General features: G+C 41.8%; 1 protein-coding gene across 1 annotated transcript in view; it reads left to right on the forward strand.

Annotated features, from left to right (window-relative positions):
- The window catches only part of LOC104390659 (collagen alpha-1(XXII) chain-like), a gene marked incomplete at its 5' end in the record, with an annotated part of 96253 nt that overhangs the window by 35810 nt on the left and 36238 nt on the right, over positions 1 to 24205 (forward strand). The window contains 14 exons of the mRNA XM_009999839.1: positions 632 to 685; positions 1044 to 1097; positions 4789 to 4842; positions 5250 to 5285; positions 7079 to 7141; positions 8383 to 8436; positions 9707 to 9748; positions 14170 to 14174; positions 14694 to 14747; positions 15278 to 15331; positions 16429 to 16482; positions 20887 to 20940; positions 22313 to 22417; positions 22962 to 23006. Of these exons, the coding sequence (XP_009998141.1) occupies positions 632 to 685; positions 1044 to 1097; positions 4789 to 4842; positions 5250 to 5285; positions 7079 to 7141; positions 8383 to 8436; positions 9707 to 9748; positions 14170 to 14174; positions 14694 to 14747; positions 15278 to 15331; positions 16429 to 16482; positions 20887 to 20940; positions 22313 to 22417; positions 22962 to 23006 (728 nt within the window). The remainder of the gene's footprint in view (positions 1 to 631; positions 686 to 1043; positions 1098 to 4788; positions 4843 to 5249; positions 5286 to 7078; positions 7142 to 8382; positions 8437 to 9706; positions 9749 to 14169; positions 14175 to 14693; positions 14748 to 15277; positions 15332 to 16428; positions 16483 to 20886; positions 20941 to 22312; positions 22418 to 22961; positions 23007 to 24205) is intronic.

Genomic DNA, 24205 nt, shown 5'->3' on the forward strand with positions numbered 1-24205 from the left:
GCCAGTTTTGCATTTCCGGGCTTTTCAGCCAATCAGACGGGACCTAGTCCTGCCCCTGCTTCCGGCCACGGCTCCTCCCCTGCAGCAGCTGCCCCCCCCCACACACACAGAGGGGGTTTCCTGCCATATGGAGACGCCGTTTTAAGTCAGTTTTGTCGGCTGACTCAAAGGACATTTCATGTTCGTGTAAGGAAATACCTGGTCCTTCACACCTTCCATGCATTAGTTCTTCAGAGATCTTTTTGCACAGGGAAATTGTTCACTTTGAAACAATATTAATTAAGATTAAATTAGCTTTGATGTTAAAACAGATCTTACTGGACAAGCTTTGTGTTGTACTTCAGCATTGATGGCCTTCAGTTTTCTCATCTCTTTTCCTGGGCTGGAGGATGGGGCTTATCTTTTAGCAATAGTAATTAGTGACTTAATCAGGAGACCCTGTTCTGCTCATGTGGGTAGTTCCCTGGGATCACAGTTTGACATCTTACTTTTTTTAAAAATAGAAGTTAATGTAATAAAGCTCAGTTATTTTTGCTGTTTTAGCAGGGCTCCAACAGCACAGGGAAAAGCCTGAGGCTTTTTAGCCACTATCAGAGAGTTTGATAAACTGGTTTTGCTTCCTGTCTTACAGGGACCTCCAGGGACCCCAGGCATTGCTGGACCTCCTGGACCACCTGGAGCACCAGTAAGAAAACAGGCTTGGTTTTTATTTTTGTTTTATATGAAGCAGAGATAAAAATAGGTGGGGAAAAGTTTAGGTCACTGGTTGTAGTGGGAACTGAGTCAGGTCATCTGGCAATGGATGTTTTATCTGATATTTTCTCACTGAAAAGCCACAGCAGGTGGACAACTTCCCTGTGCTGAGCATTGGAACCATCTTGGTGCTACATGGGTCAGTGTCTGCAGGACCCCCCACAGCAAAGATCTGACTGCCATGGAAGGGAAAATTGCTTTTAAATTGAAAGCAGCAACCTCCATTAAGGTAGCTGCAAAGGACAGAAATACTGATTTTATTTATTTATTGTTCTGGTTTCATTTTTCAGGGTCTTCCAGGAGAAATTGGAGTTTCTGGTAAAACTGGACCACCAGGACCAGCTGTAAGTGTTGAGGAACTGCTTCCCTTGCCTCCATGCTCTCAGTGACTTCAGATATCTTAATTTTCAAGTCTACTTCATTTCCTGCAGTGGGCTTCAGCACTGTCATCTTTGATGCAGACATTAGCCTCTCATGCCTTTTGTGAATATTTTTACCAGATGCAGCTCCACTATTCCTACGTACTTGGAACTATGATGTTCTCTTTTTGTCATGCCTTTCAAAACTCATTTTGCATTTGGCAAGACATTATCCTTCCAAACCTGGGGCTTCCTGAATCAGGCCAAAAAATTCAACTTCAAAATCTCAGATTTAACAGAGCATAAGAATTTCTGTTGGCTATAAATTTTTAAAAGGTGAATGATGCAATACTTTGTATTCTACAGTGTTTGGAGATTGACTAATACTAGGAAAAGGAACAAAACTTTTTTCCCATCATTCAAAATGCATGACAGGAAGTAATTTTAATTCTTATCTGCTGAACAATTCTGTCACAATGCTTTGTATAATTTAATTTCAGGCCTCTGTGTATTGTGGAAGAAATTACCAATATTTAAAAGGAGAAATAGACTTTCAAAAATCTTTATAGCTACAGATAATAGAGACTTAAAGAGAATGATAAGTAAAACTGTAATTTTTAAGTTATTTAAAAATCCACAGTGCATAAAAATCTCTATGATGTTGTTTCTCTATAACAACACTGACATCCTGTGGTCATTCATCAAAACTGAGATACTGGAAAAAGGGCTGAGAATATATGCGAGTTGTAAGAACTTTTGTGTTCTTTTGAGTCAAAACAAACTGGTTTACACTGGGCAAAAAACTGACTTCCTGGGTAAAAAACTGACTGCATGGCCAAGCCCAGAGGGTTGTAGAGAAGAGAGTTAAATCCATCCACGACAGGTCACCAGTGGTGTCCTCTGGGCTCAGTTCTGGGACCAGTCTTGTTCAGTACACAATCACAGTGTGGTAGGGGTTGGAAGGGACTTCTGAAGATCATCAAGTCCAACCCCCTAGCCAGAGCAAGACCCCCACAGAATCTAGGACAGGTCACACAGAAACACATCCAGATGGGTCTTAAAAGTCTCCAGAGAAGGAGATCCTTCATACCTTTATCAGTGATCTGGACAAGAGGATTGAGTGCACCCTCAGTAAGTTTGCAGATGATGCCAAATTGGGAAGGGACCTGGACAGGCTGGATCAATGGGCCAAGGCCAACTGTCTGAGGTTCAACAAGGCCAAGTGCCAGGTCCTGCAGTTGGGCCACAACAACCCCATACAACTCTACAGGGTTGGCTGGAGAGCTGCCCAGCAGAAAAGTGCCTGGGGGTGTTGATCAACAGCCAGCAGAAAATGAGTCAGCAGTGTCTCCAGCTGGCCAGGAAGGCCAACAGCATCTTGGACTACATCAGGAATAGTGTGACCATCAAGACGAGGGAAGTTGATTTTCTACCTGTACTGGGCACTGGTGAGGTTGTGCCTCAAGTCCTGTGTTCAGTTCTGGGCCCCTCACTACAGACGGACATTGAGGTGCTGCAGCAAGTCCATAGAAGAGCCACCAAGCTGGTGAAGGGTCTAGAGAACAAATCCTATGAGGAAAGCTGAGGGAACTGGGATTGTTAAGTTTGGAGAGGAGGAGGCTGAGGGGAGACCTTATTGCTCTCCACAGCTACCTGAAAGGAGGTTGTAGTGAGGTGGGCATTGGCCTCTTCTCCCAAGTGAATAACAATAGGACTAGAGGAAATGACCTGAAGTTGAGCTAGGGGAGTTTAGGCTAGATATTAGGAAGCATTTATTTACCAAAAGAGTAGTCAGGCACTGGAACAGGCTGCCCAGGAAGGTGGTGGAGTCACCATCCCTGGAGATACTAAAAAAATGTGTCGACGTGGCACTTCAGGTCATGCTCTAGTGGACATGGTGGGTGGTGTTGTGTTGGTTTTTGTTTGGTGCTTTGGTGTTGTGCTTTTGTTCTGTTTTGCTTTGTTTTCCCGTGGCTGAATGATTGGACTCAGCGATCTTAGAGGTCTTTTCAAATCATAATGATTCTGTGATTCTGTGAAAAAGCATGAGGTGGTTCTTAAACTTCAGTCAGTGGCAAGAGGGATGAACCAAACATGCCATGCTGAGCTTGCTGTTAATGATACAAAGAACAGGCACTAACAGCTTATGATTTTTTCTTGTTTAGGGGTTGCCTGGCAAAGATGGATTAAATGGGCTTCCTGGGCTTCCAGGTCAAAAGGCAAGTGACACCATGTGCATGGTATTAAGCTGCTTATCTGGGCAAGCTTGCAAGAGTAAGTGGGAAGGGGAACATGCCTCCAGAGCCAAACACCACATCACCAGTCCCCCAGCACTGAGCCACTGGTGAAGCTCCAGGGCCAAATCCACTGGTGTAGTCCCACTCTACTGAGTCATTATGAAGATGGAGCTGGTTGTAAATGCAGCAGGGGTGGGAGATCCTCTTCCTGTCTTCACCTGCTGCAGCCTATTTGGCAAACACAACTGAGCATTGCAAACTGAGAAGTTTCTATGGTCATTCAGAAAAACCAGTGACACTGGCAAGTCAAGGCAAGTGCCCAAGGCACAAAGAAGAAGAACAAAGAAGTGTGATAGGCTCCAAAGGTGTTTCCTTCTTTCTCCTTGAAGGGCTGGAAAGAAGATATACTATCCCCCAAAGGCTTCTGTAGATCTTTGTGGCAGAAAAGTGGCTCTTCATTGTTTCCTATTTCTTATGCTCCATTTGAAAGCTTCTACACATGACAGATGGGGAAGAGTTGTCTCCTCTGCTGTCTCTGCAGTGGGAGAAGGGAGATAAGAGATGTAGAGGAAGGAGACACTGTGACTGACTTGCCATCACTGTGTAAATAAGTGTCAAAGAAGTTTGCCATTTTTTGACTGTGAAGGCCAAGGTTGGCTTTGGGGATGATGATGCCATATTGGAATAAAGACAGCATCTCTTAACCATCTGCAGCCTTGGATTGCACTGGCAATTGTCACATTCCTTCTGATACTTGAGCACTCTGGTCCCTACTTGGTCCAGTAACACACAGCATCTGCATTTGTCTGTCTCAACTGAATGCACTGAGTGCTTGAGCCCAGGTCTGGCAAAGTCCCCAGCTCCCATTTATTGATGAATAAATGTGAGGAATTTGGAGCCTAAAACCAATTTTTGAGACTAAATAAGCTGTGGATTTTAACCACAGGCCTGTGTAGTGCCTACTGCACTTCTCTTAATCCACTTCAGTCTCTGCTCTCCATGCTGACACCACCTGTATTGAAAGACCACGTTCAAAGGATTTACTTAAAAGGCCCAGTGACCATGGTCCCAATCTCCCCACTATTTATTTTTCTTCAGAAAAATAATGCAGACTTTCTAACTACATATACTTTGAAGAAAAAGAACAGAGATGTTTTGTGGCTTTTTTTTAAAGGTAATTCACTATAAACATCTTTAATGTGACAGTGGTTGACTTCAAGGTATTCCAGAAATATTCTAGTAGGGTGACTGGTGCTGGAGACGTGATTGCAAATAGTGCTAGAATGGAAAAAACATTCCAGAAATCATATTCTCCTATGGCTCCATTTATATCCTAAGGCTGATACTGAGGATCTGAGTCAAAATATTCCTTGTCACTGCCTGCAAACATTCTGCAGTGCCAGATGAGGTTGTATAATAACTTCTTGTGTTCCCTGCAGGGAGAACGAGGGGAGAAGGGTGAGGAAGGCTTTCCTGGAAAAGCTGGCCCTAAGGTAAGGAATTTCACTTCATGGTTTCCCGTAGCCATCGAGTCAATTGAGGTGTGATTTTGGAAGGTCTTATACGTAAGTCAGGAGAGTAAGATTCCTTTAAATTTGGAGGCATAAGAGGATGAGCAGATGCAGCTCACCACCTCTCAAAGTTCATGATGTTCCAAAACACCAAACACTGTTTGCTGCTCCTCTCCCAAGTCTCTAAGCATAGTGAGATCTGTCCTGTCCCTCGTGTTGACTCCCTGTGGTCTGGGTTCCCAAGCCATCAAGAAGACAATTTCAGTACCTTATGGGAAGAAGATGGAACAACACAGGGCAGGACAATGAGGGACACAGTTTACAAAGAAAGTGTTCTTCCAAAAGTGTCAGGTCTTCGTAATTTTGAAGTTTTGCTTTTGTTTTTCCAGGGTGAACCAGGAAGCCGTGGCCAACCTGGTGAGCAGGTAAGAAGGCAAAATATTCTTAGCAGCAAGGCCTTCCTGTCAGAGTGATATGAAGTGACCACCCGCAATATAAAAGCTATTTGCTGATAACAAGATATGTGCATGTCATTTGCATCTGAAACTTAAGATGCAAGAGATGAGTGTATAAAACACATGGTTGGACAGAGCAATGCAAAAATTCCAGAAAAAAATAAATATGCTAAATCCAAATTTAATTGTATCCTGGAAAATACAATCATCATGTTCCTGGTGGATAGGGAAGAAAAGGAAAACAGAGTGGCTTAAAAGTTCTTGCTTTTCTTTCACACCTCATCCCTCTCTACACATCTCTTGTGAGACCCACCTGCAGTACTGTGTCCAGTTCTGGAGCCCTCAACATAAGAAGGACACAGAGCTCCTGTAGTGAGTCCAGAGGAGGGACACAAGGATAATCAGAGGGTTGGAGCAGCTCTGCTTTGAGGACAGGCTGAGGGAGTTGGGGTTATTCAGCCTCGAGAAGAGAAGGCTCCAGGGAGAACTTATAGTGACCTTCCAGTATCTGAAGAGGCTACAGGAAAGCTGGGGAGGGACTTTTTACAAGGGTTTGTTGTGGTAGGGCAAGGAAGATGGTAGATTGAGGTTAGACATTAGGAAGAAATTCTTTAGTGTGAAAGTGGTGAGACACTGGAAGAGATTGCCCAGGGAAGCTGTGGAAGCTCCATCCCTGGAAGTGTTCAACGCCAGGTTGATTTGTGCTTAGAGTATTTGTAGCAGTGTTCTTGGCATTTAGTACATTTGGCTTCTGCTTGTGACTGAGTTTGTGCCACTGCACTACAAATGCAGATAGCAGAACAACTACAGATAGGACACCACCTGGTTATTTTCAGATAACAAACTGTGTCAACCAGGAGTTAAATTGTACAATACTTGATGTATTTAGAACAAACCACATGGCACAGAGATCATCATTACTCCAATTGCAAGTATTATAAAGCAGAAAATAAAATATAATGTTCAAACTGAAATAAATCCAAATATGTTACAGTGCATCTGGAAAATTCTAGATCTGTTTGCCAGGTAACATCTGTACCATTCAAATGAATACAGTGCAGGTTTTGCATTTCCACAGTACACCAGATCATTAAATATGAAAATAAGTTAGGTCTGATTTTGTTTAGCTGCTTTTACTTGCTGGCTCAGTCCTGCTACCAAGCATGCAGAAAACATGCCCTAAATTCCACCTTGTCACTATTTTACTTGCTGGCTCAGTCCTGCTACCAACAAGCATGCAGAAAACATGCCCTAAATTCCACCTTGTCACTTAACAGCCAAAAAAGAGATGTTTTAGCTGTTATTTGAAGTAATGATTTTCCAAAAATGAGAAATTATTTGATAATCAAAATAATCCCATTCTCTCCCAGCAAACTACATCTATAATCAAAGCCATGAAAAAGCTGAGGCAAGTTCTGGCCTGCAGCATAGAGCATGTGTATCATGTTGTGACTGGGCAGCAAGAAGAAACCATCTGCAGTCTTGAGTTCTGAACGCTTCAGTCTGGTATCAGGCACACAAAGAGATAGTTAAATCAAGGTTTCATCCTCCCCAGCCAAAGGGCACTGTGACTAAATTCACTGTGGCCTACCCTGAGGACCAGACTTGATGCATTTTTAACTGACTAATGAGTGAGAGAGGAGTTGGCCCCACCGTTCTGCCTCTTCATTCTTAAATACATTTGAGAGTAACAGGATTTATTAGTAGAAGCCATGATTGATGCCTCTTCCTCAATTATGCACATGTTTTTGTCTTACTTTAAGGGTGAAGCAGGTCTTCCTGGTCTTCGGGGTTTACCTGGACTGAGAGGAGAAAAAGGAGACCAGGTGAGTGACTCTGAGCCACAGCTCAGGTTTTTTTTTACCATTTGGTGCCAGGAGAACTTATCAAGAACTTATCCCTTGGTGATATTCTCTCTTGGTGTGATTGCTGGTTTGGTGCCAGGAGAACTTATCAAGTGTCTCTTGGTGATATTCTCTCTTGGTGTGATTGCTGTGGTGAGCAGCTGATTGGTGTCCAGCAAAGTCACCAATTACCCCTTCCAAAAATGAGCTTTACTGCCTGGTGATTGTTCCTAATTGCAGTGGAGGTGCTAATGAACGGTGTCTACCTAAATGCAGAAGGTTATGGCTGATGCCATGCTGTCTGTGAGGCTGTAGAAGAGGGTCAATGCTCTTTAGGCCTCAATTTCAGAAATACCTGCCTGATATAAGGACATAAAAAACCATGAATAACAACAACAAAATTCACAGATCACACTTGTCACTGATCCCTGGAGAAGATCCGAGATGCCTGGATCATTTTATGATGGCTTGACTTCTACCCAAGTCCTGGTGTCTGCTGCTTCCTCTGGGTAGCTCCAGACCTCCAGAAGCATCTACATAATGGGAAATAACTGGATCAGGGGCCCAACAGTAAATTTTGCTGTGTAAATGAGGCCTGTACTCCTGATAACTAATGACATGCTTGAAGGTGATCAAGAAGGATCTAAATTCAACCAAGGTCTTATCGTTCAGTTTGCAGTATTATAGGTATTGTATAGTGTATAGATTATATATATTATCTCTTTATATAAAATCATAGGAATGTAGGTCAGATAGCTCCTATTTGAAAGCAAGTTAGATAAATTTTGTGAGTTCATTTTGAGGGGTACTCATATCATCCTTGCTAAGCATCTCACATGCAGGTGACCAGGCTACCTGGGCAAAGTAGAAAGGTCAGGACCAGTGAATGGATCATCCAGAAATCTTGTGTATAAACAAAACTGGTAATATCAATGTCCACTTTGGAACTTAACTCCTGTTTTGGTGCCTCTATTGTACAAATAGAAAAATAATCAAGTTTTAAAAATTTCATCAGGCTGTAGGATCTTCTACGTGTGAGTTATTTTAGGTTTGGTGATTTCCTTTCTGTGAACTTAATTGCTATTCATTGATTTTTGAAAAGTTAATTGCTTGCACTACATCTTGGAGGACAGGTAAGATCAACTGAAAATGTAAAATATTCTAGTGGGATTGGTGCAATCAGATCAAAACATATATTTCCTGCTTTCCTTCCCTATTTTTAGGGAGAAAAAGGAAAAGATGGTCTCCCAGGACTGAAAGGTGAAAGAGGAGAAAAGGTAAGTAATGAAAAAAGCATTCTCCTCCTTAGGCAAGAGGCAAAAAAAGACAAAGGGGCAGATACAAGTTATAGAGGAGAATATCCAAGGAAAATTAGAAATAATGGAAGACTTTTAGCTGAGCTTTACAGAGAAGAAACAGAAAATGCTGTGTATGAGATGAAGACAATAATTTCATGAGTAATGCAAGAAATAGTAAGCAGCTGGTGAAATCTAAGGACAGTTTCTTTAATTTGAGGAAACTTTTCTTTGTTTTACAATTGGCTGATATAAATGAGCCTGGAATTAAATTCTAAAGAAGTTTTTGTGCCTGCCTATGTTGTGCTAGAATAATAATTTATGGAATAGTCTGGGTTTCTGCCAAGACAGTACTATTAATTTCAGTGAAAATGAGAAAACTAGACAAAGGTGATGTCCACCAAATTTACGTTCACCCCCTGTGAACATGAAGGTGAATATGAAGCACTGGCCTTGCAGATTCCTATGTTTGTGTAGTGGAAAGTTTGCCCTCATTATAGTGGCAATAGCCATCAGGAAATGGGTACCACTTTGTTGTCCTTAGGATACATCAGCTCTCAGTTTACCAGTGACTTTCACCTTCTATCGAGGGGCTGATTCTTTCACGGGTGGTCAAATGACCTCTCCAATGAAGCACCAGAATCTCCTACGTCTGGGAGGTTAACAAATGTTTGTACTTCTTGGCTTGGAAGTGTCAGGGGGACTGACAGGAACACAATAGCAGCTAAGCCATCTGCACTAAAACTCTCATTAAATACTGCAGCAACACTATAGTTTTAACTAAACAATTAGAGGGTGAATTGGATGTAGAAACTTACATGTTTTATATAAAACAGAGGATCTTGATTTTTTCCATCCACAAAAGAAATTCAGCTAAAAGATGTTTTTCAATAGAGAACTCTGATCATCTTTAACTCAAAATGCAAATTAAGCTCCATATCATTCCTACACTGAATGGAGTAACATTAGAAATTCACTGCCCTGTGAAGTCAGGTCACTGATAAAGTCAGAAAGTGATAAACAAAATGGGAATCCTGCATGCAGCAAAACAAGGGCAGCAGAAATTCTGGCCAGAGCCGAGATGTAAATTCTGCCCATCAGAGAAGTGCTGTGGGATTAACAGTGTCACTGAGCTGACATGTTTCCATTGAGTGACATCTCATCTGGTAATGATGCATCTTTTAACTGATCATGTTGAGTTTCATTTAGGCATCTTTTGATATCCCTACTTATGTTTTTCTCCTCTCTTTAGGGTGACACGGGTTCCCCTGGACCACCAGGCTTACCTGGAACAGTAAGTAAGACTGTGTTCTGTGCTGTAACATTATTCAAAGCATCATCACACTTCCTCCACACTAATTCCTCAGAAGCAAAGCTTCTCAAGATCTTTGCTTCTCTGCAGAATGTTTAGGACCACTTTACTCTAAGATGAACTCCCTTTGCTTCAGAGGAGCAGTATCCAGTTGTGTTTAGTCTTTATTTTTGGAGGAGGTTGTGCCCTCCTCTGCCCCTTTGCAAACAGTATTTTTTGTATGCCCTTACCTTGTGGTAGCACTTAAATTGAATTTGTGATTTTTTTAGCAGCTCTGGGAGCTGCCTGAAGGAGGTCATGGCTGAACACAGGGAGTACATTCATACAGATTTTCCAAGGCAAACTAGATTTTTCCCACTGGGATCTCAGGAGAAGACTCACTCTCGACAGGTATCAGTGAGCAGCAGCTCTTCTTGGGGAAAGATTCACCTTTTTCCAGTAACATCAGAAGGTTCCACTTCTCAAAGACATGAACTTCTGGGTAAAGGATTCAGCTTCATTGGTGCTGTAGCCTCCCAGAGCCTCCATGGTGTGCAGTCCCATGCTGTGCTGTAACCCCAGGAAGATCCCCTCATCCCAGAACTCACTCAGGGTTCAGCTCTGGATCCAGCACACAAATCAGTAGCCCTGCTGCTAATTAAAAAGATATACTTCAAAATAATAATAAAATAAAATAAAAGACCAAGAAAATGTCAATCCATTGTTTTAAAAATGAGTCTACAAAAGTACTTTTGGGAGCTTGAGCATAATTACAGTGAAGTTCACTGGCAACTAAACCAGCATCCACTGAGTGTAAATAGATAAACCTGAGTTGTCTCTAGCAAAATCTGAGTAAGCAGCTTGGAGTAAACATTAGGAATGGCCTGACATTGCAACAGGAGGGCTGATGCCAGTCACAGATCCTCCAAAACATGGCATATATCCCCTGGTCAGCTTTGCTCACCACAGCTGGTTACATCTGCCACGTTCACAGGTTATGAAGAGAAATTGAGTCAAGGCCTGTTGGTGAAAATTAAAGTGCCCACTGACCTTCATGAAGTAATAGAGGAGGACTTAATTTATTTCCTGCCATCAGTTGGGTCTTATTAGTCTGTGCCAAACTGTGCTTCATGGTATCGTGTGGAAAGACTCCATGTGTGTCACATAAGAATGATCCAGTCAGAACATCAAGGATAAATCTGTCTTAGTAAAGGCAGAGAAGGCAGCTTGCAAACACAGTGCAAGATACAGAGAAGATATGTCCAGCTGCTCAAGCTTCCTGTGTTTGTAGGGAGAAATATTTTCTATTTCAGCCGTGAAAGTGGGTGATGATTTCTACACTTCCACATGTCATCAAGGACTACATTTTTCTTGCTTATTGTATCACTTTTGATAAATGATACTGCCTCTCTCTACAAAATTTGATCCTTTTTTGGTTGCTAATCCTTCAAGATGACTATGTAATCCCCAGAACAACTATATTGAGTTGTAAATGGTTTGTATGTGGTTCTAAGCAGAGAGACAACACACCAAGCTCAGCCATGGAGTAGGGAAATTTAATAATAGTGAGGATGGCTCCAAGTGGGAAAGTAACCTGGAGATTGCTAATAGTTCAAGGTTAAGCTTGTTTAATTTTCCATAGCAGTGAGACATTCAGGTTGCTTTTGAGTTCATGTTCATATTTCAGATGCTCTAGGAAATGTCTGATATGTGTGGGCTTTTTTCCAAACAGCCAGATGTTACAATGAGCTGCTCATTTATAAACCTGCTGATGGATTTATGGAATGTGTATTCTGTAGTGACGAGGAGAATACATAAGTTATTGCATTTCAAGGAAAATTGGCAATGCTTCTTTTAACAATCCTGCCTCTCTTCCAGACAGCCTTCTTCACCCCACACCCTAGGATTCCTGTAAGTAACATCTCTAACAAACATGACCTCTGGCTTATTGCCTCTTGTCTCTGATGGGACACACAGCACCTTGGTATTTTCCATGTTATTTAAATGCTTTCAGTAAAGAACTCAGCTTGAGTCTGGTTCACCAGTGTGACAAAGTCATGATGCCCACAGCTGTCCTGGTTACAGCAGAATCCAAGCCAGCTGGGGCTAGGACATAGCTGTGTGCTAGCCCAGCCTCTTAAATGAAGTTTAAAATTAAGTTTTATGTCCCACTTGCAGCTCATAGTGGGAATTATCTGGCATTACCTAGGATCACACCATTGGAATGTGAATAAACTTGTTAAGGATCAGGAGGCTTTACAGCATGGATAAATGGCAGAGGTAGGCTGGAAGAGTGCCACTAAAAAAAAAAGTGCATATGCCAGGTTCTTCAGAGGCTGAGGAAGGAAATTTTTATTTCTTTGGGTCTCTTTTCCCCTTGGCTCATAGTTTGTTTATATAAATACTAAGGAAGTAGAACAATGACATCTTGTATAGTCTTTGCAGTACTACAGTCACAGAAGGAGTTACCTTGTTTACTTGAAGTTTGTTACTCTTGTAAATGAGCTGCTAGACAGTAAAGAATAAAAGGCCTGAAGTGTGTCAGAAGGCCAGGTCGCTGGGATATCTCCATGTTCAAGATGAATGTGGTGATGCTTTCTGTAGCACAGGTCAGCACTTAGTACTGCAAGGTGTGAGAGGAGAAGGGGAGGGAAGAATAATGGGTAATAAGATACCTTCGATTTACAGCTTTACAGATTAAGGTGTCAAGACGTAGTGATAAGCCTTAGCAAAGTGTGGGTAATGATAGGCTGCAGGACCTGCAGAGTGCTGAATGATCATAGATTGGTTTGGACTGGAAGGCACTTTAAGGTTCATCTAGTTCCAACCCCATGCATGGGCAGGGACACCTCCCACTAGACCAGGTTGCTCAGAGCCCCATCCAACCTGGCCTTGAACACTCCCAGGGATGGGGCTTCCACAACTTCCCTGGGCAGCCTGTTCCAGTCTCTCACCACCCTCACAGTGAAGAATTTCTTCCTAATGTCTAAAATAATTTTCCCCTCTTCCAGTTTGAAGCTGTTACCCTTGTCCTGTGGCTACTGCCCTTACAAAGAAGTCAGACTCTCCAAAACACACTACTTGCCGTTGCTTTCCATTGTCTATATGTGGCACAGTAACAGGGAGCAACTTACAGAGATGGAGACAGGATCACAGCCTGGATAGAAGGCTATTAGATAGAAGGCTAACATTACTCTGTTTACTTATTACCAGTTAAAGTCAATTTTATTTAAAACACACCTTAGTGGTTGTCAGAAATGGAAAGTCTCTGACCAAGTGAGTCTTAGTTCCCATTTTCCCACCACTCCATTGGGTGTTTTGGGTGCAGTCTGTGCTGGGAGCTCTGCAGCAACTCACTGATGCAGCAGAAGGGGGGTCTGCTTCTTCCATGGGGTGCAGGGAACTTTTTCATGTTTATTTGGGCCAGTGAGTTAAAATCATTAAATTTTTCTTGGAGATGAGGTGTGCGAGGACCACGGTGGTCAGGTGTGATGGTTGGGTAGAGGCAAAAGTGGCAGATGACTCTTCCCTTAGCCTTCTACCTCCCACTACAGCTGGGCACAGCTGAGCCCCCACTACCTTTGTTGCAGAGGACCCTTTGCTTGAACTTGAGGTGGTCCCGTTATCTTTCTAAAGGCCACTAGATGGCACAAGGGACTGCCTGATGAAAAGCTGCTCCAACGAGGTGCTACTTGTAGAGTAAAATTCCTCCTATTATTTATCACATATGATAATATTTATTCGTAATGCATAATAAATACAGACATGAGTAATATTTATGCAGTTACATTTATTTAGTCTGTTAGAGAATCATTTGCAAATGGACTTTGAATTCCCAGGTGTTGCAGAAATGATTAGTAAAATAGCTGATGCGAATAAAATTCAAGCTGATTTGTCTTGGGCTCTGCATTTTGACTGATCAATATTCCTTGTGTGTGTGTGTATCCTTAATCACTGATGTTCTTCCTCTTCCTTGATTGCATAATTGAAACACCTTGTATGATAAATAATGAATAAGTAATTATTGCTGTTGCCTGAATACATATATTCATATAAATATCCAAATGTGAGTATTCATGTACTGCCTGTTTTGTTCCAACTAGTTCCAGAAATGTGTGCTCTTCCTTTTCAATTTATAACAAGAAAAAATATGGACTTATTATTATTCTAAAGCTCAGAACAAAGCTGATGAACTTCTGTCTGAAAGCATCTCCAATTTACTGTAAGGAGAAAGAACAGGAATAAATTAATCCTATTAATCAGTGATGGTGGTGCATGAAATAATGTATTGACATTGCAAGAGGGAGGGGGAGTTGCAGGAATGTATGGAGATGTTAACAGAACTAGAGATCAGGAAAAGCTGGGTACATCCCTGGAAAGATGTACAAGCTCAAGATGAAACCCTGAACATCCCTCTCTTACAGGTGGAGTAGGGACCTGTCTGTACATGGCATAATTTCCTCAACTGTAGGATGACTTTAGGGGTTGGACTAGATGATCTTTAAAGGTCCCTTCCAACCCAAACCATTCTGTGATTGATTCTGTGACTTTAGGCCAGCTGTCCTACAGACAGGCAGTGCAGTGGTGCTGGTGCTTTTGCTCTGGGTCATATTGTCTGGCCTTGTAAATCATTGAAGGTAAAATGCTCAAGTTTTGGAATGGTGAATTCTTTAACTACTTTTCTCTCTGAGGGAAAACTGCCCTCTCTTTGAATTGAATATTTTTGCAATTGGCATCATAACAGTTTCAGAAGTCTAGACAAAGGTCTCAAAATCTTTGTATGTGACATAGATAATTTCAATTCACTGTCCTCAAAGTCCATTGAGGAAGCTGCTCTGTGTCAGAAATGGACAACTGATTGAAAGAGCTTTCTTACCAAACAGGACCAGTGTGACTTCCAGCCATGAAAGAGCTTTTATTTCTCTCTCTCTTTTTTGCTTTACATCAGGGTGAACCTGGACCAAAAGGGGAGAAAGGAGATCAAGGAACGAGTGGAGAACCTGTAAGCACAGCCAAGTGTTTCTTCAGCTGGTGTTGAACTTTAGCAAGGGGAGAACATGAGAGCTGCCTGTTTCTGAGGGAGAGGGGGGGACACATACTCCTTTCATATTTTGGATGCTTCCCAAATCAGAAATGGATACAGTGGTTCTTGGTTTTGTATTGACTGTACAGGAAGCTAGATGGCTACATGAAACTAAGCACCTAATTTATAACTCTGGGTCTTAGTGGCTGAGAAGAGGACTAAGGGGTTTGCCAGAGTTTGGCTGACAGCAAGACTGTGCAGGGTTTATTTTTAAGGGCTTTTGAAGTGATGTGGCTCAGGTAAACTGTGCATTTGGCTTACCCATTTGTATTCTGCCTTGCCCTTCTTCTGGATGGAGCCCTCAAGAGAGACAGTCTTGTGCAGTCACAGCCACTGTAAAAAACACCCTTTCTTCTCTCAGTGAGAAAAAGAAGAAACATCTCCTTTTGCTCAGGAGGAAAAATGAGAAATTTCCTTCAGGTCCTTCACATCTACCCTTGTTTTTGCAGGGATTACCTGGGGTCCCAGGTGAACAGGGTGTCCCAGGACCTGCAGGACTACCGGTAAGAGGGCCCAGCCTTGAATAAAATCTTCTGCATCGTCAGCAAAGGGTGCTTTCAAGGTCTATATCACTGTAAATATCTCTTCCCCTACATGCCAACACCAACAACCCATTTCTTCCTTGTTGTAAGATCAGTGACTTCTGCAGAGGTATTTACTTATGCTGACCATCAGGACGACATGAGGAGAATCAAAGCAGAAACATGACATCTCTGTAGGATGATCAGTGTTGTCTGAAGGACTCCTTCCAACTTCAGAAGCCTTCTAGAGGGCATCTTTTACTGATGCCACTAAAGCAGAGGTCTCACAGATACAGTACCTTGTCAAAACATTGCAGAATGTTCAAATTCAGCCCCAGCCTGCTTGACCCTGAAGGCTCTATGGCTCATGTGAAATGCTTCTACAATCCCAGTTATCTTCTGAAAATTTCTTGACTCACCCATACTGTTTCCAGTCATCACCGAGGTCAACATGGGAGGGTGTTCACTCTGGCATCATCTGTGCTGTGCCCAGGCCATATAGTCAGCTATTACCTGGGCATCAACAGCTTGAACAGGTTAACAGCAGTCTTAGCATTACGAAAAAAATGTGTAATACCCTGCAACTTCTAACTAACATCTGCTCAGTGGGGGACTGATCAGTGAGTATACTCTGTCCTGCCAAAACCCTTAAGAAAGGGCTACTTGGCATGTAGGACGTGGACAAACCCTCTGCATTGTGATCTATTTTGACCATTTAAAACTTCCTCTGTGCACAGAGATCATCAGAGTTGAGCTGGTAGTGAAGTTGCTGGTAGGCCTGAGGGTGGGAAGGAGTTTCACCCAGATGGGTGTCTGCAAGTTTCAGCATCCTGTGCTGAGAAATAGCCTCTGAGCTGACCAGTCATTAGTAATTCTTATGTTTCAGGGTTTTGTTTTTATATTTTATTTTCTCACTGCACAGAGAACTGGAAGCCATTTCCTCAGCTGTTAAACTCCTCTGTGAATTGATTGACGAAAACCACTGCCTAGTGCAGGTTCAGGCATCCTGAAGTTTTTTTATCTGGCAGGCAGTCCTGTCCCATCGCTAATCAGCTGATGTGTCTCCACTTTTCTCACAGGGCACAAAGGGGCAGAAAGGAGCCCGAGGTGAAGCTGGAGCCCCTGGAGAGACAGTGAGTAACTGCTTACTTTGCAGCATTTTTCCCTGACAGTGACATACCTGAAGGGTGTCCCCTGAAGGAGCTCTGAAGCCATTGCCTTGCAGATTGGCAGTCTCAGGCTGCTTGGGCTCAGGGCACATCCTAAACTGCAGCTGGAAGAGTTGCTGCTTGTGGGCAAACAGGCCTGGCTGTGTCAAATAGATCATTGTCCCAACCAGCCAGCTCCAAATTGTGCCTCTTTTGTTGGCCAAGTCTCTCCCTCTCTAACAAAATTCCCTCTTTGCTGGGAGCTTGTTCCTGCACTGCAATATCAGCCAAGCTCAGGCAGCAGCTGGTGCAGGGGCCTCACTGCTCATCCCAGCTTCAGTTAAATTTTTATTAACAGTTGGTTTTAGACTTCTTAGTCAATTCTGCTTTATTTACCTAGCAGAGGAATCACCACATACTGCTTTTTGAGGTGTGTGTTGCAGGGAATGCTGCTGTTGTCTGACTGTGTGCTAAAGAACAGCAAAGGATTCAGAATCTATTTTATTATTTTCAGAGTGTATAAGGCCTTTGTGGCAGAATAAAGAGCCACTAAAGAGCAGAAAAGGAAAACTGAAGAACTATTTGCAATAACAACAGAGAGAATAGGATATTTGTGTTTGGGAGAAGGAGGGAATAGGAAATCCAAATGAAACATCCTAGAGCACTGAAGCTTCTTCTTCCGCCTTTGTGTTCATTGTTTTCCTTCTTGGGCTTGTGCTTAGATGTTGTTTCTAGCAGTGCTTTGTCCCTAAACTCTGAACTCCCTGTCCCCAGCTCTCTTTCACTGTTGTTTGAAGGACTCCTTAATCTTTTGGGGAGGTAAAATATGACAAAAAAAAACCCTTCCACCAATCCTATCAATTTTTAAATTTCTTTACTTTTCAACCTGATGGCTCAGAGGATGTTAATGATATGGAAATGCAGGTCTATGTGGGCACCTTTTATTTTTTTTTGCCAAAATTTCACAGATTGCCACTACTCCAGATGTTTCTGTTGGCTCGTAGACCAGTGGCTATAGATAACACAGACATGAGGAAACCTTTAATTCTCCTTTAGTGAGCCAAGGGCAACAGGTAGACATTCACTTTGTGAAGAGTTATGCTCTGGAAGATTTTCATCACCTCCCAGATGTTTGCCTTGTCCTTCTATAAGATATTACTGTCCAGCCCTTCCAGTAGAGGAGGTTTCTCTGTATTCTACTTCAAGTCAGATTATTTCAGTCTGCTGGTGCAGAATTTTTTAGATAGTCTGTCTGGTTTAGTCCTAAATGGATTAGACATGCTGATATAAATCCTTTCCCTTGCAAAGCTGTGACAACAGGTGAGCCTTGTGTAATGCAGGGTGACAAGCAACTACAGAGGAAGCAACTTCAACTTGCAACAGTGAAGTATAAAGGAAAATGCCTACATTTAGCCTGATAACCCAAACATGCATTTCTATGGTGACATAAATCCCCAAATATGTGTCCTCACATGTCCCCCATGCATTTCTGAGAACACACATGAGCCTTCCCACCTTAATAAGCTTTTGCTTGCAGACAGAAGAGACCTACAATTCAGAACTACAACACTCTGAATGGTTTGTGCTGTTCATCTGTTTAGTGGGTTTTGATCCTCACAGTACAGAAAGGTAGAATTGTCAGAAAGGCCTATTTTGTTGACCTAGATGTTTATTTTAATAGAAAAACCAGCATACTTTCCTCTGTTCTTTTGATGTTTCAGGCCCAGAATTTTCTCAGCTAGTTTTCGAATTTATTTTAATTGAATGTAATTTTAGGCTCCCAAAGAGAGTCTTCATCTATTTTGTATTGTTTCATGATTCTTTACACTACAGAATGTTTCACAAAAATGGTGGGTTTTGCTTTATGACTTACATGAACTCCAATCTCCCTTGGAATAACTTGTTCCTGTGGTGGGGCAAGTTTTGAATGACATATGTACACACACTTCATTTTCTTAAAACAGGGTGTGACTGGACCAGCAGGGCCCCCAGGTCCAAGAGGCTTGCCAGGAAATGTGGTATGTATGCACGAGTGTATTTGCTTTCCCATCTGTCCCCTGATTTCTTTATTTAATATGTTTGGGTTTCCCTTCTACAGGGTTAACTATCAGGTTCAAAAGTCTGTGTTTCATGACACTATCTTTATGGTTGAACTGAAAGATCTGGAAGCACCTGGAATTGGCCTATCCAGGAAACATGTTTTCATATTCATTTGTAGCAAAAGGGAGTCATGGAGCTGCTTCACTCCTCACCAAATTGTCAAAAGCAATTTTTACTGCCAGCTCTTCAAGAGAAAAACTGCATTGTTTGTTGTCTCTCTAGTTTTGTTTCCTTTGCCTCATTTTCTTTTGTCCTTTCCTTTTGAAAACTTGATTTCTTGATATAAAAATTGCATTGTAAATTGCTATTTTTATTATGAAAGGATGTATCAAGAATAGTGTGCCCAGCTGGACTAGGGCAGTGATTGTCCCCCTGTACCTGGCACTGTTGAGGCTGCACCTTGAATCCTGTGTTCAGTTTTGGGCCCCTCACTACCAGAAGGACATTGAGCATCTGGAGTATGACCAGAGAAGGGCAACCCAGCTAGTGAAAGGTCTGGAGTCTTCTGGGAAGCAGCTGAGGAAACTGGGGACATTGAGCATCTGGAGTATGACCAGAGAAGGGCAACCCAGCTACTGAAAGGTCTGGAGTCTTCTGGGAAGCAGCTGAGGGAACTGGGGATGTTTAATCTAGAGAAAATGAGGCTGAGGGGAGACCTTGTTGGTCTCTCCAACTACCTGAAAGGAGGCTGAAGAGACATGAAGATTTTATCTCTTCCTCCAAGTAACAAGCAGTAGAACAAGAGGAAATGGCCTCAAGTTGTGCCAGCACAGGTTTAGATTGGACATCAGGAAAAATTCTTTACTGAAAGGGTTGTCAAGCTTTGGACAGGTTGCCCAGGGCAGTGGTGGAGTCACCATCCCTGGAGGGATTGAACAGAAACGTAGATGTGGTGCTGAGGGATGTGGTTTAGTGGTGGATTTGGCAATGTGCTAGGACTTGATGGTCTTAGAGGTCTTTTCCAACCAAAATTATTCTATTCTATTCTATTCTATTCTATTCTATTCTATTCTATTCTATTCTATTCTATTCTATTCTATTCTATTCTATTCTATCCTATCCTATCCTATCCTATCCTATCCTATCCTATTCTATTCCACTCCACTCCACTCCACTCCACTCTAATTCTGCATTTGATCCTGCAGTCAGAGCTTTGAAATCAATATAATGTCCTGCTTTTCTCAGAAGTTTATCACCATTATGAAGTTGTGCATGATAGAACTTTTCATGTTTGCAAAAAAATCTTTGCACTAACTCTAATCCCTTCCCCACCAGTGTTTTCTTTCTACTGCTGGGTTTTATCTGGGTTTACACCAGAGTAAGTGAGAAATACCACCTATATCCCATTTTATGAAGTATTCAGACACAGTGGTTTAGCACAGAGGGCTCTTAAATACAGAGTTTATTACCTAGCAATCCAAGAAATCTAAAATTGCCTTTCTACTAATTGGTAAGATAAATTTGATTTATTTGTATTAATAAAGCAATTTAATTTTAAACTGAAAGATGATATCAAAAAAGACCTTTTCTGATTTCATATTCCTTCCAGCAAATTTCTATACCAGTAATGCTAATATATTACCTATAAAAGCTACTACAGCTGGAAATAATTTTAACTGGTGCAAAAAGGAAATTTATGATTGTATCCATCCTGTGAGAAGGTCAATCCAATCTTACTAGTGTCAAGACATCATTTCACATCTTAAAATGAAGCCCCTCTCTGTAATGTGTCTTGATGAATTAAGAAGTTACGGGGTTTAATTTGGAGCTCCAAATAATCTGTATTTTGACAAGGAATCCTTTGAGTTCTGCCCAGAACTGAAAAGGATTGAAAACTGAAATAAAGAGTAAAATGAACATGGCTGTGTTTTCCAATGTATATCTTTGGAGAGCAGCAGCCATCAAAAAAAAATAATAATAATAATGGCTTATCTTATACAGAGGTGATGATTGAGGGTTGGTTGGTAATGGATTAGGAACTGCTCAGGATTTTACAGTGTGAAAAAAGTAGTTCAAGAAAGAAAATGCACAACTCTGGGATTAACTCAATTTCTCCTTTTGCTGCTCAGCTCTTTTTTATATTGAAAAACGTAACTCAAAGCTTTAAGTACCTGGTGCACAGCTCTTCTGTGGTGTTCTTTGGATTACAGGTTGGCTGTACTGGGAAATGTACAACTGATACTGATCCTTGAGACAGATTGTACTGAACCCACAGGTCTATCCATTTACTTTAGGATCAAATGCTGCCTTAAAAGAAAGTTTTAAGCTGTAAAATTCTTTTCTCTCCAGGGTGTGCCTGGAAACCCTGGATTACCAGGAAAGGAGGGAGAAAAGGGGGAAAAGGTGAGTTTGATCTTTCATGGATCTTTTTTTTTTCTTCTTGGGCATTTTAAGTAACCTGAGACAGAAGAAGTCTCATCTGGGAAATTTCATAAGTTCATGGATAGTTAAGACACGTGGGCTCATGAGATAATTTTTTCTGACCTCCTCCATTACACATGCTGTAAGGTTTTCACCCTGTTGCAGCTTTATAATTTACCTAATAAAACCACTGAGGTACAACTGGAGACAGTGAAATCACTGCTACATGTTTATGCCATGATGATCTTCTCCTGTACTCAATGCCTGATGAGAGCAGGATTTGGTCTTTTAAATACCTCCTGTTCACCACTGTAAATACAAAGCTGGAAGAAAAACTGGCTTTCATGGTTAGGAAACTGAGATTTCTGCTTTCCTGGTAAGCTGTTGTAATTGGACCATTAGTTCAGCTTTCTAGTCTATCCTGACCTTTTAAGCTGCCTTGCCTGTTATGTCCCATCTCATAGCCAGGCAGTGAACTCTTTGAGGTAAAATATTTGCAATTTGCTCATATGTTTCTCAGTGCCCAGCATGCTGGAGTCCTGATATTTGTTTGCTGAAGTAGCCCCTGCAGTAAAATCATCTTCCAGGTTACTGAGATCTACCTCAGGGTCATGTGTTGTCCAAGGGCTCCCTCATAGAGCTGGTTCCCAAAACATTTTGAAATGTCATTTTACTTTCCCTGAGGAAAATTACAAGTGCCTTGGAGTTACTGAAGTAAAAGGCTTCCCTTTACAGGGGGTTTCTCGTGATTCCAAGTAAAATTGAGATGAGGCTAGAAAAACCCCTTATCTTTCAGTCCCAATGAAAGACCTGAGACAGGAATGGTCTTACTGCATCCAGTTCTGGGCTCCCCAGTTCAAGAGGGACAGGGATCTACTTGAGAGGGTCCAACGGAGGCTACAAGGCTGATGAAGGGACTGGAACACCTGCCTTGTGAGGAAAGACTGAGAGACCTGGGGCTTTTCAGTCTAGAGAGGAGAAGACTGAGAGGAGATCTAATTAATGTTTATAAATACATGAGGGCTGCGCATCAAGAAGGCAGGGACAAGCTCTTTTCACTTGCACCCTGTGACAGGATGAAGGGCAATGGGTTAAAGCTCGAGCACAGGAAGTTCCACCTAAACATGAGAAAGAACTTTACTGTGAGGGTGACAGAGCCCTGGAACAGGCTGCTCATAGAGCTTGTGCAGTCTCCTTCTCTGGAGACTTTTGAGACCTGTCTGGATGCCTTTCTGAGTGATCTACCCTAATTTTTGGTCCTGCTGGGGTCCCTTCCAACACCGACCCCTAACATTCTGTGATTGATTTTGTGATCTATGTGCTGATAACAGTTTTGCTGGATGGTATTTTACAGGGTGATCCTGGAAAAGAAGGAAAAGGGGGTTTGCCTGGGCCACGTGGTGAGCCAGGGCCTGCTGGAGAGCCAGGTTTGCCTGGTAAGGGTAAAGATGGAGAAGAGGTGAGTACTGCTGGGAAGCTCTGCCTCGGAGTAGTTTGATGTGGGATAAACAAGCATGACTTCTGCAGAAGAATCATGGATTTTTGGCAGAGTTAGGCTGCATGGTGACAAGTGCTCACAGGTGCTCACAAGTGCTCACTACTGATGACATGAAAGACCTGGTTGTGCAAAATGCTGCAGATCACAGCAATGCATCCAAAAAGGCAGAGAGAACTGGAGCTGTGTTTCTCTCAGCATGCCATGGTGGCCCTTGAAGATGGACACGTCCACAAGGAGTACCCATAGTCCTTATGACCAGTACAAAAATGCTTAGCTTGTTGGAAGTTCCCTAAAAATACTAAAGTACAGCTGAATCAGCAGGTTGTTTCATTTGCTTACATGTTACCAGTAAAACATGACCTTTAAAGGTCCCTTCCAACCCAAACTATTAAATGATTCTAAGGAGGTTGGTGGTGGGGATGCTTGATGCTTTGACTGTCTCAAAGTCCAGGCTCCTCTTTGGCTGCATGGTGACTCTTCTCTGGTTTTGGCTGTCTCACTTTAGGGGCAGAGAGGCCCACCAGGTTTGCCAGGACCCTTTGGACCTAAGGTGAGTATGGGTGTTATTCCTTCTCTCCATCGCTGCAACTGGAGAAAAGTTAGAGTGAAAACATGATCAGTTTTTCACTGGAAAATAGAGTTTGTGAAGCTTTCACTCAAAAATGCACTTCTTTAGGGGGTTCCTTTCTCTATTATTCTAATATGTCTACAGATGTAAATGTTATTATATGAATTAGCTCTGTTCACTGTCCATTTCTTCCAGCATTTTGTGAATTCAAATAACAGACTAAGGACTAAATGCTCTTTTTCAGGGCAGTTGAGACTGGAGACATTTAATCCATACAGCAAGAGAAACATTTAATAGCTAAAGGATGACCTAGTCTTAGACTACCTGTCAGCCCCTCAAAGAGCAGCCCCCTGCTTCCCTTCCTTCACCTCTCTCAAGGAGGATATGAATTATTTTCCCATGGGACCAGATAGTCCAGGTTTGTCCCCCTATTCTGTAGTTAAGACCAGCTGGCAGGTTAAGTTAATGACACTAATTTCAGCTGAAAATAATGTTTATTCCCTTCCAAGTACGAAATACATAGAGAAATGAAGCAAACAGCAGAAATGTTTGCTTCTGGGAGTATCTGGATTGTGCTTGAATCTTCAATCAGATATGTGAGAAATTCTTCTCTTTGAAATGACCATATCCTGATCTGGAATGGAAGAAGACTAGGATGTTGAAGTGGATTCTGTAAACTGGACAAGAAGGAATATAATAGTATGAGATGAGGTCCATCTAAGTTCTGTATTTTTTTAAATAACCAAATTGCTATGAAGTGTTTTCTTGTGGTTTTGTTGCATTCTGTATAAATGCATTGTACTCTGTTATGTGTATCTCTGACAATTCAGAACACACAGTAATAGTCTGAGAACTAATATAAAAGTCAGAAAAAAAAATCTGAAAAAAACCTCATGAAATACTCTATTCAATATCAACACAAGATGGTAAGAATCTTAATTGTTCATGGGAAAATACTATTGAACTTTTTTTGTATTGAAATTATGTTCTTGAATAAAATAACAGATAAGGGATCTGCTGGAGTGTTTGAACTAATCAGAATACATTTTCTCTTACTGTCCTTGAAGTATTATTTCTTTGTAATATAAGATTAGTTTAAGAAGAAAGAAAGGAAAGGAAAAAAGTTAGGAGATATTGCAGACTGAATTTTGGGTGGGCTGAATCCATGGGTAACAATTTTT

This window comes from Chaetura pelagica, unplaced genomic scaffold (genome assembly GCF_000747805.2).
Source record: "Chaetura pelagica isolate M959 unplaced genomic scaffold, ChaPel_1.0 scaffold916, whole genome shotgun sequence".
Taxonomy (NCBI): domain Eukaryota; kingdom Metazoa; phylum Chordata; class Aves; order Apodiformes; family Apodidae; genus Chaetura; species Chaetura pelagica.